Here is a 16,436-nt window from a genome sequence, read left to right on the forward strand (position 1 = left end):
CCTGACAGAAATTTCAAAGAGATTCTGGTCATATGTAAAGTGTTGTAGTAACAAGACACACATCAGTGCCTTCTTTGCACTATAGCAATGAAATTACTATCAACAACAGTGTTACCAAAGCAGAGCTACTAAACACAGCCCTCCAAAATTCCTTCACCAAAGAAGACAAAGTAAATATTCCAAAATTCGAATCAAGAACAGCTGCCAACATGAGTAACTTAGAAGTAGATAGCCTTGGAGCAGTGAAGCAAGTTAAATAACTTAATAAAATCAAGTGTTCTGGTCCAGTCTGTGTACCCATTGGTTTTGTTTCAGAGTATACTGATGCAATAGCTTGATACTTAATAATCATATGCAACCGATTGCTTGACGAAAAAGTGGGAAGTTGCAAAAGTCACACCAATATTCAAGAAAGGTAGTAGGAGTAAACCACTATATTAGAGGCCCATATCATTAACGTCAATACGCAACAAGATTTTGGAGCATACATTGTGTTCGAACATTACGAATTACCTTGAAGAGAACAGTCTATTGACACACAGTCAACATCATCTTGTGAAACACACGTGGCTCTTTACACACACAGTGTTTCGTGCTATTGACAAGGGATTTCAAATTGGCAATTGACCCTAAATAATGGAAAGTGTGAGGTCATCCACATGAGTGCTAAAAGGAATCTGTTGAACTTCAGTTACATGATAAATCAGTCAAATCTGAAGGTCATAAATTCAGCTAAATACCTAGGAATTACAATTACATACAACTTAAATTGAAAAGAATTCATAGAAAATGTTGTGGGGAAGGCAAACCAAAGACTGAGTTTTATCGGCAGAACTGTTAGAAGATGCAACAGATCCACTGAAAAGATTGCCTACACTATGCTTGTCTGTCCTATTTTGGAGTACTGCTGTGTGGTGTGGGATCATTACCAAATATGATTAATGGAGTACATCGAGAAAGTTCAAGGAAGGGCACCGTGTTTTATTTTATCGAGAAATAGGGAAGAGAGTATCACTGACATAATACAAGATTTGGGGTGGACATAATTAAAACAAAGGTGGTGTGTGTGGTTTTTTTTGCAGTGGAATCTTCCCGCAAATTTCAATCACCAACTTTTTGCTCCAAATGCAAAAATATTTTGATGGCACAAACCTATATAGGAAGAAACAATTATCATAGTAAAATAAGGGAAATCAGAGCTTGCACGGAAAGATATTGGTGTTTGTTTTTTCCACTCTCTGTTCGAGATCGGAATAATAGAGAATTATTGCGAAGGTGGTTTGATGAACCCTCTGCCAGGTACTTAAGTGTGATTTACAGAGTATCCATGTAAATGTAGATGTATATTACCTAACGGTGATTACTTTGAAGGAGATAACATTAATGTAGATGAATAAATAAAATTATTTTAAAAAAATGAAAATACCCAAAACTTTTTAAACACACTTCTTATTTACATATCACCAAATCTTATTGACAATAAAGGACATACATTTTAATTTCCATTTATGTGTTGCTAGGTATACTGGCTAAGTGTTCATTGAAGACATTCTCAATAGATAAAACTTCAATTTATTTTAGTCAACATGGCTTTTGTTAATAATGTCTTGCTCCTATGCTGAATTGCATTTGGCTAACCGTTGTTGTTGTTGTTGTTGTTGTTGTTGTTCTTAGGTTGTATCTGTAAAGCCTAGTGTACACAATGACACTAGGTTGCAGGCAACTGCGCTACTGGCCACTGCGCCTGCGCACCGCGCGTTTGCGCAACTCGTTGGTGAAACTAAACACTTTCGGCGTTTTCCAACTTTGGCGACACTAGTTGCAAGAATTTTGAGGTTATGTGTGTTTGTTGAGTGTAGACAAACTGAAATATGAAGTGGGAAACTGAAAATAATGTTCGGTTTTTGGATATCTATGCTTTGATAGGTGTTTGTGGGATTTCAGTGATACTGATTACCAGAATAAGCAACATATTGCTGAGACCGTCGTGTGCGATCATAACATAGATGGTTTGACAATATCATATTTGCAGGGCAAAATTTATTAAGTTAGGAGCACATATACAACTGAATTAAGAAAAATACAAGCAAGTGTAATCCTAGCTGTGGCAATGCTCTTGTCTACAAGACTAAAATCCCATCATTTGAGTTGGCCAGCTCTTTGTTAAGGAATATTGTTGACAGGAGGGAAGGCTATACAAATTCAAGAAGCTGCATTCTTTATTCAATATTCATCTACTTAAAATGTCACTACAGTGCGCTCCATTCACATATTTTAGAATTTTGAAATATTGCCACTGTACAGATCTATCTTCTTAATGCGGCCTGCTTCGAATAATTATTGTTGCTAATGTGAATAAGTATTACTGTTAATGTTAATAATTATTGGTGTTAATGAAATAGCATCATCATCAACTAGAACCGTATCTTATAGCATGCCGAGTGTTCTCGATTGTAATGCACACAATATGATATGTAATTTCAGTTCTGGCGACAGCACTTCATGCATAACAGTACCTTTATTCCTTATTTCATAATTAACTCTATTTAGAACAAATGTGAACAGTTCTGGTGACATTCTAAGATAATTAAAAGAACTTATTGGATATTCCATTAAAAATTATTTCAGCAGTGATGCTGAGCAACCGAACTGACGTCTTTTCTTCATCCAGTCACGAATCGAAATAAGTTTCTTATTTTTTTTCTTAAGCAGCGATTCCATTCAACAAGCTTTAACTCTTTCACAACTCGTGCGACGTGCAGCTGCCAAAACTTTCATTTCAGACATGACTCAGGGACCGACAAAACGATGAAACTGAAGTGTACACTGGTGTTGCCCTGTCTACAGTCATATATGAAACCACTAGCATGCAACTCATTCCACACAATGAGTGGCGCAACCCAATGTCATCATGTGAACTAGGCTTAACTCTTCAGCTGATTGATTGCTGTTATGAATCTTCATGGTAAATTAAAACTTCATGCCCCACTGGAACTGGAACTTGGACTCTTGCCTTTGGCAGGCAATTTTCCTACCAACTATGCTGTTTAGAAACAACTTACTACTGACCTTCATTACTAGGCAGCTCGGTCAGTAAGATTAATGCCTGCAAAAGGCAAGGGTCCAAGTTCGAATACCAGTGTGAAACAGTTTTACTCTTTTGGAAAGTTTCACCAATTGTTGTCATTATATTAATATTATTATTTTTATTGTTATCAGTAAGCATGTCCATGTTGCAGATTGGCTCTCGGAAGCTTCGTGGAGGAATACAATAATAAAGTACAAATAGTTTCCTTAGATGAAGATACCTCAGAATTTAGTGCAAAAAGTACCTTCGACCATCCATATCCAACAACAAAAATAATGTGGATACCAGACAGTGTAAGTGGCAATTTTCTGTTAAGAAATTTTCCTTGTTCATTTTCTTCTTTGATTGTTTCCTAACTTCTGCATTGGACAGAGCTTTTTCATACTACAGTGTTGTTGTCACACACACACACACACACACACACACACACACACTCACACACACACACTCAATAGTTTTCAACAGACAACGTGGTATTTGTGTGGAAATGTTTGGCTACACTTGCATTGCCATCAACTTTGCTGCATTGGGGCTGGAGTAAGAGGCTATTTTGAAGTATCACTCGACAATATTTCAGATTCTGCATGCTGTTGCATATAGTTGCTGACATATTGCCGAGGGTTGTCAGTGTTGTCCACCAAGGGTGCAGAATATTTCATATTGCAGGGCAATATCTATCTCCTTCTTTGTGTGCAATTTCTTCCTTCATGTTGTCCCCTTTGTTCTCTACTTCTGTCACTGGCAGTGCTGCAGTCATGCATCTGAGTGAAAACAACAATATCGTTTTTCTTTTGTTTGAAAGTTTTCACATGCACTCATAGTGACATGTTTTTTAGTTGTTTGTAGTTGTGAGTTTGTTGTGTAGAGCAGTGGAGAAGTGAACAAATGAGAGAACTATGAATTTTGTAAATGTGATTCATCTATAGCCAGAGCTATGTGACGATGAAATTAATGTATACAAAGATTGTAATCCAAAAGATCAATTGGCAAGCTGATGCTGATGAGATTGGAATCATGCTTGATCAAGCATATAAGGATTTCTGAAGTCTTTGACTCTGTGCCAACTATGGGGCAAGAGAGTTACAAAGAAGGAGTGAAATGGTGGGTAGCTGTTTATGCAAGTGTTTGGCATTTGATACCTTTAGTTTCATACTGTCTTGAGACCTACCTGAAGCAGGAATTCATAGTGCAAACAGTGGCATGCACTGGTGAACAAGAATGAAATAACAATAAAAATTGTATTCGTATTTCAAACCTTACTTATGGTGGAACTCTGGGGGGGGGGGGATGTTACGTTGTTACTAAACCATTGTAAATATTACTACTTAAAATTTTATTCAAAGGTTATCATAATTTACGGTTTATGCACTAGTTAATTACAACAATAAGGTCTCCAGTAGTATTTCATGTACAAAATGAGTTTTAAATGTCATTTTAACACCCTATACAGACAATACTAGATTGGCAGGAGCCATGGGTTGGTACCAACTCCAATCATAAATTTTATGAGAGTTTAGTAATCTTTGGTTAGCGAAATCTTTCAGTTCTTCTACCAAAGAATTGTGTGCATTTGGTACCATATACCTTACTGATTAATACTGAACTTTAAATAGATACATTAAACTTATGTAAGAATCACCAATAGTTAAAATCAGAAGGGTGTTCACCTGTCATGTTGTAACTGGCATACACTCTCTTATATTTGTATCAGTTTTCGGACAAATTGCTTATATGAGATATTAGAAATTGTGTTCAGACATTCTGTGCTAATTTTGGAACAGGGATGTACCCAGCTCCATTTCACTAGTTAAATTATCTGAAACATTCCACTTGCTTAAAAAAGAACGCATCCACACACCCATAGTTCTCTTGTTCTTTCTAACATAATTCCGTGTTTGATCTAAAAGTGATAGAGCCACATCCACTTCCTCTAGCTCACATTCGTCCATTTTGTGCCAGTAGTATGGTGCCTTTCAAACACTTCTGGCCCAGAAATCTATTGCTGTAAATATTTCTGGGCAATAGTGGTAGGTAACATTGTAGTATATGTGGCTGCAATGTGGCCAGACAACATGTATTATCAGCAGTATGCAATTTTTATGGCCCACGTAACCATACTTTAAGGTGCAGTGTAGTGGTTAAGGGACTGGACTGTTGTTTGGGATTAATTAGGTTCAATTTCCCCATCTGGCCATTCAGATTAAGTTTTCTGTGTCATTCAACATCGACACACCTTAGACTCCTAGCTCGACAATTGTGGATTTCATTGAAATATTATGTCAACATTCACATGTGACCCCAGTGAACATTCGTAAAGTTTAATGTTAGATGCAGCAATATGGGCTAAATTTTGCAACCCATATTCAGCTAGAAAATTTCAGGCAAAATTTCCTGAAAAAATGTGCACCCAAATAAACCTTCAAAATTGGCCTTCTTATATCTCGAGGACTAAAGGTATGACAAACGTGAAACTTGACATGTAGTAACCTAAAAACACAAGATTCCCAAATATAATGTTCCATTTATGCACCACTTTCCAATACTGAATAAATTAAGTGCAAAGTCGAAAATTTTATAAAAAGTTAAAACTATGGTATTTTGACATGATTTTGGGAAAAAACTGTGTTGTATAAAACTTTCCAAACAGGACTCATTAGAAAAGTAGTGGTTCAATTGCAATAAAATTGTAGTTGATAATCCAATGTGCGCTAACAGTGCTAGATAATTTGAATTAGTTCTAAAATCATTGCAAAAAAAGATTAACTTCATTTTCTTGTATCTCGTAGCGTAAACACGTGCTGAATGTGAAACTTAATATGCAGTAGGTCAGTAGCACAAGGACATGAAATGCAAAATTTCACTCACTTACTATTTTGCAGTAGTTCTACAAATTCATCGATAAAAGGATGATTTTTTGTAAAAAGGTGAAAATAGGGTATATTTGACACTTCTTTACAAATACCGTTTTTATTAAACCATAAAAATCAGTATAACTCAAAACAATGTGTTTTAAGCCCTCCCAGAACATAGGGTTTATTTCCAACATGGACTACCAGTGATACTTTGAGCTAAATGAGTCAAACTAGCTGGAAAAATCATGCTGCGAATAAAGTTTTAATTTTTACTTCTCAAATCTTGCTGATTAAAGGCATGATAAACATGAAACTGTGGACAAAACAACTTAACAACATAAGGTTTTCCACTATAAAATATCATTCACATACAGCTTTCTAAATTTCTACAAAATCAGTCCAAACTCGATTTTCATGAAAATTACAAGCATAGATAACATTCAGTTTGCTTATAGAAAATCTGTTTTCCATAATTGATTTCAAACCAATCACAGCTGGAAAGGGCATGTTCTTTTGAATTAGACTGCTTTTAAAGGTTTAATAGAAAATGGTATTTGTAAAAGGAGTGTCAAATATACCCTGCTTTCACCTTTTCACAAAAATCATCACTTACTGTAGAGTTTGTAGACCATTGGAAAATAGTAAATGAATGAAATTTTGTATTCCACATCCTTGTGCTGCCAACATATTGCATATTATGTTTAATGTGAAGCATGAGTTTACTCTGAGATACAAGAATATGAAGTTCACATTTTTTTCATGCTACGATTTTCACACCCAACTCTGATTCAAATTATCTAGCATTGTTAGCCTGCACAGGATAATCAAATACACTTTCTTTGCAGTTAAAATCATTGTCTTTCTAATCAGTCCAGTTTGGAAAGTTTTATAGGACAGTTTTTTGCAAGATAAGGTCTATAAAATCTCAAACTTTGCATTTAATATATTCAGTATTGGAAAGTGGTACATAAATTGAACTTTATATTTGAGAATCTTGTGTTGTTAGGGTACTAAATGCCAAGTTTCACATTCATCATTCCTTTAGTCCCTAAGATATGAGAAGCTAAACTTTGAAAGTTTTTTTGGACACAGATTTTTCCAGGCAATTTTGCCTGAAGTGTTCTGGCCGAATATGGGTTATACAATTCTTCTTCTTCTTATCATTATGTACAAGATGACCAAATTTTATTTCTTTCAGCAAAATATTGCCCAATATATAACAGCTCAGACACCAGAAATTCATGTTTGCTCTGCGCAAAGCTCCACGTGAAGTCAAACAAGTGACTATATCTCAGCCAGTACTGCTTTTACCAGTGTTAGTTGGGGACATGTGTGAATGTTCACATAAAATTTCATCGAAATCCATGATGGTTGAGCAAGAAATGTTCCGCAGTTAGGTGATTTGTCATGAAATGAAATGACCCTTAAGACAATTGCCAAACTGGTTCCATTGAGGACACGACATACTTGCCGCTGTAGCCCCTTCAGTCTTAATTCGTAGACTCTCTATTTGTCTTTGGGTTGTGAGACCATTATCTATCCTTTCATGATAATATATGGAAATAACACATTTGAGCCATAACCTGTCCTTTCATGGTACTGTATGAAAATAATGCATTAGACCAGTTCATGTAGCTACATGATGTTGGGTTTTTCTTATTCCGATTCATACATGTGTTCCTTAAAAGTGCACTCCATACTAATTACTTCCTTGTCTTGATGCAGTAATTAGGAAATTATTATAGACACTAAAAGAATGGTCATATTTCTATAATTGTTCTATTGCCTGGTAGGAATTACATTTGCCACAGTGGGTTTAGTGCTTTAATGGAATGGAACTGAATTGAATTGAATTGAATGAGAATAACTTGCTAGAGGCAGTGTACTGTTACAGCATAGAGGTATGTGAACATAAGTGTATGTGGTTTACAAAGAAAATGGTTTCATGTTATCAGTATTTGCTGTGCCATTCAATTGTCACAATATTTTCATAATCATAACCCAAATAACAGCTGACTCTGTTGAATGAGAGTTATAAAAGGCATCTCAAACAGATCACATAATAAATAATACTATTTAATAGTTAAAATTAATATCTTGTCATTTGGGAGTGACTCTCCATTCAGGCATATCAAAATTTTGTATATATAAATGAATGTGGGAAAAAATTGCTTAAACAGTTTAAAGCATTTATTTTCTAAAGTGTTTCTTTAGATAAGAGCATATCTTTAACATTTGAGTTTCTGTCAATATTTACCATATTTACCCAGTTATAAGAGGAGTTGTTTTTCCCAAATTGGTCATTTGAAAAATACAAGGTCATCTTACGTTTGCAGATGAGACTACTGCTGCTGAGGTCACTGTTTCCTTGTTGTGTAATCGATTAAGCAAAGGTTCTGTATACCAAAACAGCAATTCCTGTCAGTTTAGCACAAAAACATATTAAAATGATGTGTTTTTAGATATCCTTAATACGTTGTTTCACTGAAGATGCATAATTACATAATACTCAAGTGCAAGTAAAAAATACAACATATCAAGTACGACATACCTCATGCTTTGTAAGCAATGAAATCGATATGAAAACTGCTGGATTTGTTTCTGTTTGCCAATCATAGATCAAGACATGTCATCTCAACAGCCAGTCATATCATATAGAACGTTACACATGCAGCATGAATAAAATGAAGGTACTTTAAATCTGTCTTTGCAACTTCAAGAAAATGTGTATTTTGTCACCAAATGTATTTCGTTTTGGTTCAAATGGCTCTGAGCACTATGGGACATGACGTCTGAGGTCATCAGTCCCCTAGAACTTAGAACTACATAAACCTAACTAACCTAAGGACATCACACACATCCATGCCCGAGGCAGGATTCGAACCTGCGACCGTAATGGTCACGCGGTTCCAGACTGTAGCGCCTAGAACCGCTCGGCCACTCCGGCCAGCTATTTTGTTTTATTGAAATAAAACATCATCAGTGATCTGTAATAAAAGATATTAACAGTGTAGCTTGCTTACTAGATTGAAAAACAATTCGTTCCAAATAATGCCACTTTTACTTAAAGTATTTTATGACCAATTTTCACTCTCATCAGGAAAACACTGTCTGGTCACATCTTTTCTTGAGATATTCCTTCGTTTGGCACTGTTGAGTCCAGCCTGAAACTACATTGCTTTGTAGAAATGTGAATTTCTTGATTAAAACCAGTGCATTGCAGTGTGGGAGTAGGGGCTGGACTAAGATTGCCAAATGAATAAATATCTTGAGAAAACAAGCAAGCGTGTGATTATTTCTGGTGTGAGTGAAAACTGGACATAAAACACGTTAAGTAAAATCGACATTATTTGTAAGGAACTACTTTTTGATCTAGAAAGCAAGCCAAATTGTAAATATATTTCACTGATGGTGTTTTATTTTAATAAAATTAAATGATTTGGTGACAAAATATGCGTTTTCTTGTAGTTGCAGAGATGGATTTAAAATACCTTCAGTATTTATAAAGCAACTATGGACAATATGGCCACACAAATGAAATTAATGTTTCAAATTAATATATAAACAGTGTTGTAAACAGCAAACCTATGCCTTCACAAACTGTAGTTAGGCAGGAACCTAGTAGCACAACTCATGAGCAGCAATGAAAATTATGTTCTTGCTTGTCAAGAATACTTGGCTGTTATTTCTGAATATGTTGCAGTTTCCATCGTTCATGGGTGGAGCCCTTAAAACTGCCACAGCTCTACAGTGTTGCTGATGTTCAAGATTGGCTACAGTGTTACTCCAAAGTTGTAAGATTTCTGCCAATTCAGCTGTAGGAAGCGGAGAGGACACAGTCTTGTTGACATTCAGTAGGCTTATTTTGTCAGTGCTGTAAGAATTGTAAATTGTAGCAATCAGTAATGGAGGCAAATTAACAGCTACAGTACTTCAGTGCAACACACTTATGTATTGTACGGTTGATAGTACAAAAAGTGATGGGGCAGTATCACAGCCACTACAAAGTCCTGTACGGCACTGATGCAAATGAACCCAAACGTGCTATTTTCCTGGATTATGTTGAGAACACATGGAAGAGGAATTATTACTTGAAATTCACTCTAAGTCAAAAAAGATGTAAAGAAAAGAAAGACAAACCACAGAGGACTTATCTGAATGAGATGAAAATCAGTGAATACGATTTACATGTATGAACAAAAAATGATTACAATTTCAGAAAAACTGGATTCAAGAGAAAGGGCTTTGCAAATTGAACAAGTCAATAACGCATTGGTAGATCTCTAGTCCTTATGCAAGTAGTTATTTGGCTTGGCATTGATTGATAGAGTTGTTGGATGTCCTCCTAGGGATACCATGCCAAAGTCTTTCCAATTGGCATGTTAGATTGTCAAAATCCCAAGATTGATGGAGGGTCCAGCATGTAATGCTCCAAACATTCTCAGCTGGAGAGAGATCCAGCGACCTACCTGGCCAAAGTAGGGTTTAGCAAGCAGAAAGACAAGCAGTAGTAACTCTTGCTCTGTGTGAGTGGGCATTATCTTGCTGAAATATAAGCCAAGAATGACTTGCCATGAAGGACAATAAAATAGGATGTAGACTATTGTCAATGTACCGCTGTGCTGTAGAGGTGTCACAGGTGACAGCCAGGGGGAGGGGGGTTCCTGCTATGAAAATAAATGGCACCCTAGACAATCACTCCATGTTGTTTGGCCATGTGGTGTACGGCCACTGTCCAGGGCATCTCCAGACATGTCTTTGCTGGTCATTGGGTGTCAGTTTGAGACAGGACTCATCAATGAAGACAATTCTGCTCCAGTCAATGAGATTGCATGCTGAATACGTGTCTGGAGATGCCCCTGACATCAGTGGGATATCAACCTGACTGTCACTCTCCATATGGCTAGATGACCTGGAATGATGGTCTGGGGTGGCATGTCATTTTATAGCAGGACCCCTTTTGTTGCTATCCGCAACACCCTTACAGCACAGTGGTACATTGATGATATTCTATGCCCCATTTTGTTATCATTCCTAGCAAGCCATCCTGGGCTTACATTTCAGCAAGATAATGTCCGCCCAACACAACAAGAGCTTCTACCACTTGTCTTTCCAAACCCTACTTTGGCCAGCAAGGTTGCCAGACCTCTCCCCAACTGAAAACGTTAGGAATATTATGGGCTGGGCCCTCCAACAATATCGGGATTTTGACGATCTAACACACCAATTTGGAATGAGATCCCTCAGGAGGACATCCAACGACTCTCAGAATCAATACCAAGCCGAATAACTGCTTGCTCAAGGGCCAGAGGTGGACCAGCGCATCATTGACTTGTTCAATTTGTGAAGCTCTTTCTCTTGAATAAATCATACAATTTTTCTGAAATTGCGATCATTTGTTTGTAGTTGTTGTTGTATAATAAATTCCTACAAAGTTTAACAGAATGATGAATTTTGTCAAAGGCCTTAGTTTTTGAAAAAATAGATAATCATAACACATACAATTTTGTATTATTGTTCAGGCAGTCTCCTCCTGAACTTTTGTCTGGAGAGTATGTTGGGCAATAAATACCATGAAAACAATCAAAACTTGAGACATTCTGCACTTTGCACGTAGCATAAAAGACACGTTGATGCATTTTATCTCTCTGGAAGTAATTAAGAGATACATCCGAGATTTGAGGGCAAAGTTAACGAGTTTTCAAAAAATGCTAAAAATATCTATTTCTGGCCCACTTTTACAAAACAGTCTTCTGTAAACACATTTCAATCATTTTCGTTCAAAAGACCAAGTCCTAAACCACTTAAAAACTATATTTGGTGTTGAATCCCACCATATAAGCCCCTAAAAAAAGACTAGGTGGAGGTGCATCGAAAATGGGTCTGTATTTTCCTGGTATGCAGATTAAATCTGACAACTTTTATTATGTTATAAAATTGTTTTGTAGTCTTTGAGGAAGCCAATATCAGTTTTTTGCTATAATTACAGGATCAAACTGGTTATACACTTCACAATCTAACTGTGTTATGAAGGTGATGGTAGTAAAATTGTTACACAACAGTTGCAGAACACATTGTATAAATAGCCTCTAGGTCTGTCACAGTGTGTAAATTTCGGTGAAGTTCACAGCAGTCTTCCTGATATTTTTTGGAATGGATTCATGTTATAGAGAATGATTAGTATGTATTTTTATTGTATAATGCTATTGATACGCTAGTTTAATTCTGGTTTAAGGTGTAACGTACTGTGTGTTGGCATAGTTTGTGGTTAATGTGAAGTAATAGTGTTCATACGAAAAATTGACATCTGTATAAGTGTCGGAGGCCAAAGCTAAAGGAGATCTCATTTAGGATCCCAATCTTATATTTACTTCAAACTACTTGAATCTCATGTGTTGCAAAACGAAGTATGGTTTTTAGGTGCTTTACAACATGCTATTTCAAATGAAAATTATTTGAAAGGGCTTTCAGAAGATCCCTTTTTTGTAAAAGTGGGCCAGATATAGCTATTTTTGGCATTTTTAGAAGAATCACCAATTTTGCCCTCAGTTTGTAAATAATTGGAAAGCATTGGGAGAATGAAATTTTATATTCTAAGACCTTGTATTGGTAAGTTGTTATGTGCAAAATTTCAGGTTTATCTCACAGTTAATTCTAGAGATATAAAAAGTTAACGTTCACATCCCCCTCCAGCATCTATTTCTTTCAGCCGACTTTGGTTCAAATTATCCATAGGCTAATAGCTCAGGAAATCTCGTTTTATTATTTCACTTAAGAGAGCACAGAAAGTTGTACACAGTGGTCAAGTTTTATTTCTTACAAAAAACATTGTGTTTCAAAGTTGAAAGTTGCCGAAAACTCACAGCTGCACTATGGGGTCAAACAAATGTCTGTCTATCCAGAAGTATTGAATTAATGATTGTGAAACTTTACCAATGTTCATGGGAAACATGTGCAAATGTTCAAACAAAATTTCAGCAAAATTCATGATGGTCATGTGGGTACTTTTCCAAAATTAGAGCATTTGGCATATAATGGCCCTGCTACATTGTCAGTGTCAGTAATTTATTCATCCAATGATCATTTTTCAGTGATATAAGATCTGTCAGCTTCATACAAGGAAAACATAAGCATGTATGCAGACACACAAATATAAATTTGTTCAATGAGGGTAGGACAGGACAGGACAGGACAGGACAGGACAGGACAGGTGGTAGGTCATGGCCTCATGGAAGGAAACATCCCAGCATTTGTCTGAAGTGATTTAGGAAAATTATGGAAAACCTAAATCGGGATGGTCAGACAGCATGAGCCTCCATTCTCCTGATCCAGAGGCATGTGTCTTAAGAAATACACCACCTCAGTCAATTACACCTAACATACAATTCTCTCACATTTGTACATTCTAGGAACAGATTAGCCTAATTTATGACTGTGTCATTGCATTTCTAAAGGAATAGAATTTGACAGTATTGGAGGTTGGGGCACAGTGCAATGATAGATAAATTAAGATCATGATATTGAAGATTCCAGTAAATATTTGGGAGCTAGGTGTTAAAAACACATCACAGCAATATCCCTTTCTAAATATAATGTAGTTGAAACGTATTGCTGTGTTTCCTGCATAAGTTCACATGGTTTGGAAGGCTGGACTATAAAGCAATTGTGCAGCCATCAAAGGGAAGCTCTGTGATAATCATTGACTCTACCAATTAGTGGATGCTGTGGAGTATATCAGTTGCAACTGGCAGAATGTAATATTTTCTGAGAAATCAGTATTTTCCACCACAAATAATGGTTCAGTACAAGTGTATAGGCCTCATGATGTCAGTTTCAAATTCAAATATATCTGCAAGTCATCTCACTGTAACTGTGTGTCTGTGGCAGTTTGGTGCTGAAAGTGTTCCTGTGTACTTAAGATGCTTTGCAGGCCAGATGGACAACTTGATGCTGACCAGTATACTTGTAATATGGATAATATTATGATTGTATCAGTGTGACAACTATATCCCAAGGGATTACTCTGTTTCCTACAGGGTCATTGTGCAGCACAAATGTCAGCTGTGATGCTGCAGTGGTTCGCAGAACAGAATGAGATTTTCACTCTGCACTGGAGTGTGCACTGATATGAAACTTCCTGGCAGATTAAAACTGTGTGCCGGGCCGAGACTCAAACTCGGGACCTTTTGCCGGGCCGAGACTCAAACTCGAACACAGTTTTAATCTGCCAGGAAGTTTCAGGATGGGATTTCTCGTATTGACTGGTACTCCCCTGCACCAAATCTCAGCTCCACAGAATATGTATGAGTGGGCATGAAACAGAGCATACAAGAAAACTGGTGTGATTGTGTGCCAAGAACCCGCGAAGAAACTGGGATGTAGCCCTAGCTGTCTGGAAGGAGGTAGCAGAAAATGAAAAAATTGGCTCGTTTCATAGACTCATTTCCGCATAGGATGCATCTGGTCATCGAAGTGCAAGACATTTGCATGGAATATTACTGTTAAAGAAACTTCATGCTGTGCCCTTTTTAGGATTGAAAAAATTGCTGAAAGTGGGACTTGCCCAGAATCCTGATATATTATAGTTGTGTATAAGTCTGTTGATTAAGTCACTGAACTACAAAGTCACTATACTGAGTTCTGTGATATTTAGGTATTTCTTACTGGTGTTCCGCCCTTGATTCCACCTTCCAACTCCAAGTGCCTTTTCCATGTCCAAACTCCTAGGAACTACATGGAGCTGATTTTCTTGTGAGTTTTTAGAGTGTACGTGCTTGATGACGAGTGCTGATAAGGTGTAATGCTTCGTTCACACCCAGTTACAAATGTCCTTCACTTTTGTGAGTTGTACTGTGCACTCTGGACTGTGATGGGCCCCTGTGTAACGTGGCAGACGATTCAAATTTGAACCACTATCACTTTTTGTGCTAGTCAGATGTACATGGCTGAAAATGAAACACAATATCATTCATTCTTGTGCATTAATCACTTCTGAACAAAATGTTAATGTCCACATATTTACTGGAGAGAATATTTTGCTCAGTATGTATTTTTTTACTGGCATTAGTCTTGGTTATCAGCACAAGAATACCAGAATTCTTGTAATGGTGCTCTAGTCTTCCCAACATTTTTTGGTCTGTTGCAGGGATCACATTCGAGAATGTTTGTGTCTTGGCTATCATTATGTTTGTTCTGTTTTGGTATTAATTGCATCATTCTCACAGTTCCCAAATAATAAATAATCTTTCTGTTTCGTTGTTATTATTATTACTCTCTTCACTATGGAATGACAACACAGTTCCCCTTGCTAGTGATTTTATACAACAGTCGACTATTTCTTCAAAATGTGTACCATTCTTCCAACAGAGTTCCTCTTCTTGAACTTCCTCTTACTCTCATTCTTGACTGTATACAACACACACTTATTTTTCTGCACATTACATTAGCAGTATTTGGTTTCCTCCAAACCCAGTGAATAACTGGGTTTGTCTTTTAAGTTATTACAAATGGCCACTAGACATGACATTACTATTGTTTTAAAATTTGTCATTTTTTGTTGCTAAAACAATGGCAGATCAGAAATTGCCTGAGTAGTTTGTTTGCATTGAGCATTTCAAAAAACAATGTTACAGAGAAATGGAAATTTCATCTGAAGGTTTTCATGGAATGACCTTTTATAATTTTCATAAAGCCCTATATCAGCATCAGTGCCTTGGCTCACTGTGTTCAGCTTATAAATGTAGAAGGACAGTTCTAATAGAATGTACAAAATTTAGGACAGAAGACTACTCACCCAGGGCTTTCCAATGAAACTTCTGCAGTGTAGTTGAAACAACCTGGGTAATGTGGGGGTCTGCCCCCATATTTTCAAAGCCCTGAAGAGGGACAGATGCTGTGGCTGTCAATTTGCTACAGACTAAGAGGTACACGACTGGGTATAGGTGCATGACTAGGTTGATCATTGGTCCATAAGCAGTCACAAACATTTTTCCATGAGGCTGTTGGTTGTCTTGTCTCACAGTGCAATAAGTATATTAACAGTTATGTTGATTACTTATGAAATAGTAAACAGTTTACTTACTTTTTCCATCTATTTCATTTTCATTTGTTTGCCCCTGATATGTTCAGTATCTTGCCAAACTTCATTCTTTGTGGAAATATACCACTTTCATTGCTCATGTTCATTATTGTTATTGGAACTCTTTATAAGTTTGATGTTATCATTATAATTGCACCTACATTTCTGGTGATTTTAATTTTTCTCCGACTTTTCAGTTAACAACAAAGTTATTTCAGACTGCTGGGGTGATTCAATTTCAACATGCTTTTTTTGTTACTTCCTGCTCTCTGGACGGTTTACTGTACCTTTTCAGTGTCTACATTGACAGAGTGTTTGAACTGATGTTTCGATTAGGTGTCGCAACTCCAGATTGTCACTGTTACTATTTCTCTAAGTAAGACATGGAGCAATATGTTCAAAATTGTAGTTATGACTT

General features: G+C 36.6%; 1 protein-coding gene across 3 annotated transcripts in view; it reads left to right on the forward strand.

Annotated features, from left to right (window-relative positions):
* The window catches only part of LOC126471104 (DDB1- and CUL4-associated factor 7), a 139,395-nt gene that overhangs the window by 64,036 nt on the left and 58,923 nt on the right, over positions 1–16,436 (forward strand). For all 3 annotated transcript variants that reach the window (XM_050099180.1, XM_050099181.1, XM_050099182.1), the window contains exon 3: positions 3,240–3,381. In XM_050099180.1, the coding sequence (XP_049955137.1) occupies positions 3,240–3,381 (142 nt within the window). The remainder of the gene's footprint in view (positions 1–3,239; positions 3,382–16,436) is intronic.

The sequence above is a fragment of the Schistocerca serialis genome, chromosome 3, assembly GCF_023864345.2.
Source record: "Schistocerca serialis cubense isolate TAMUIC-IGC-003099 chromosome 3, iqSchSeri2.2, whole genome shotgun sequence".
In the NCBI taxonomy this organism is placed as follows: Eukaryota; Metazoa; Arthropoda; class Insecta; order Orthoptera; family Acrididae; genus Schistocerca; species Schistocerca serialis.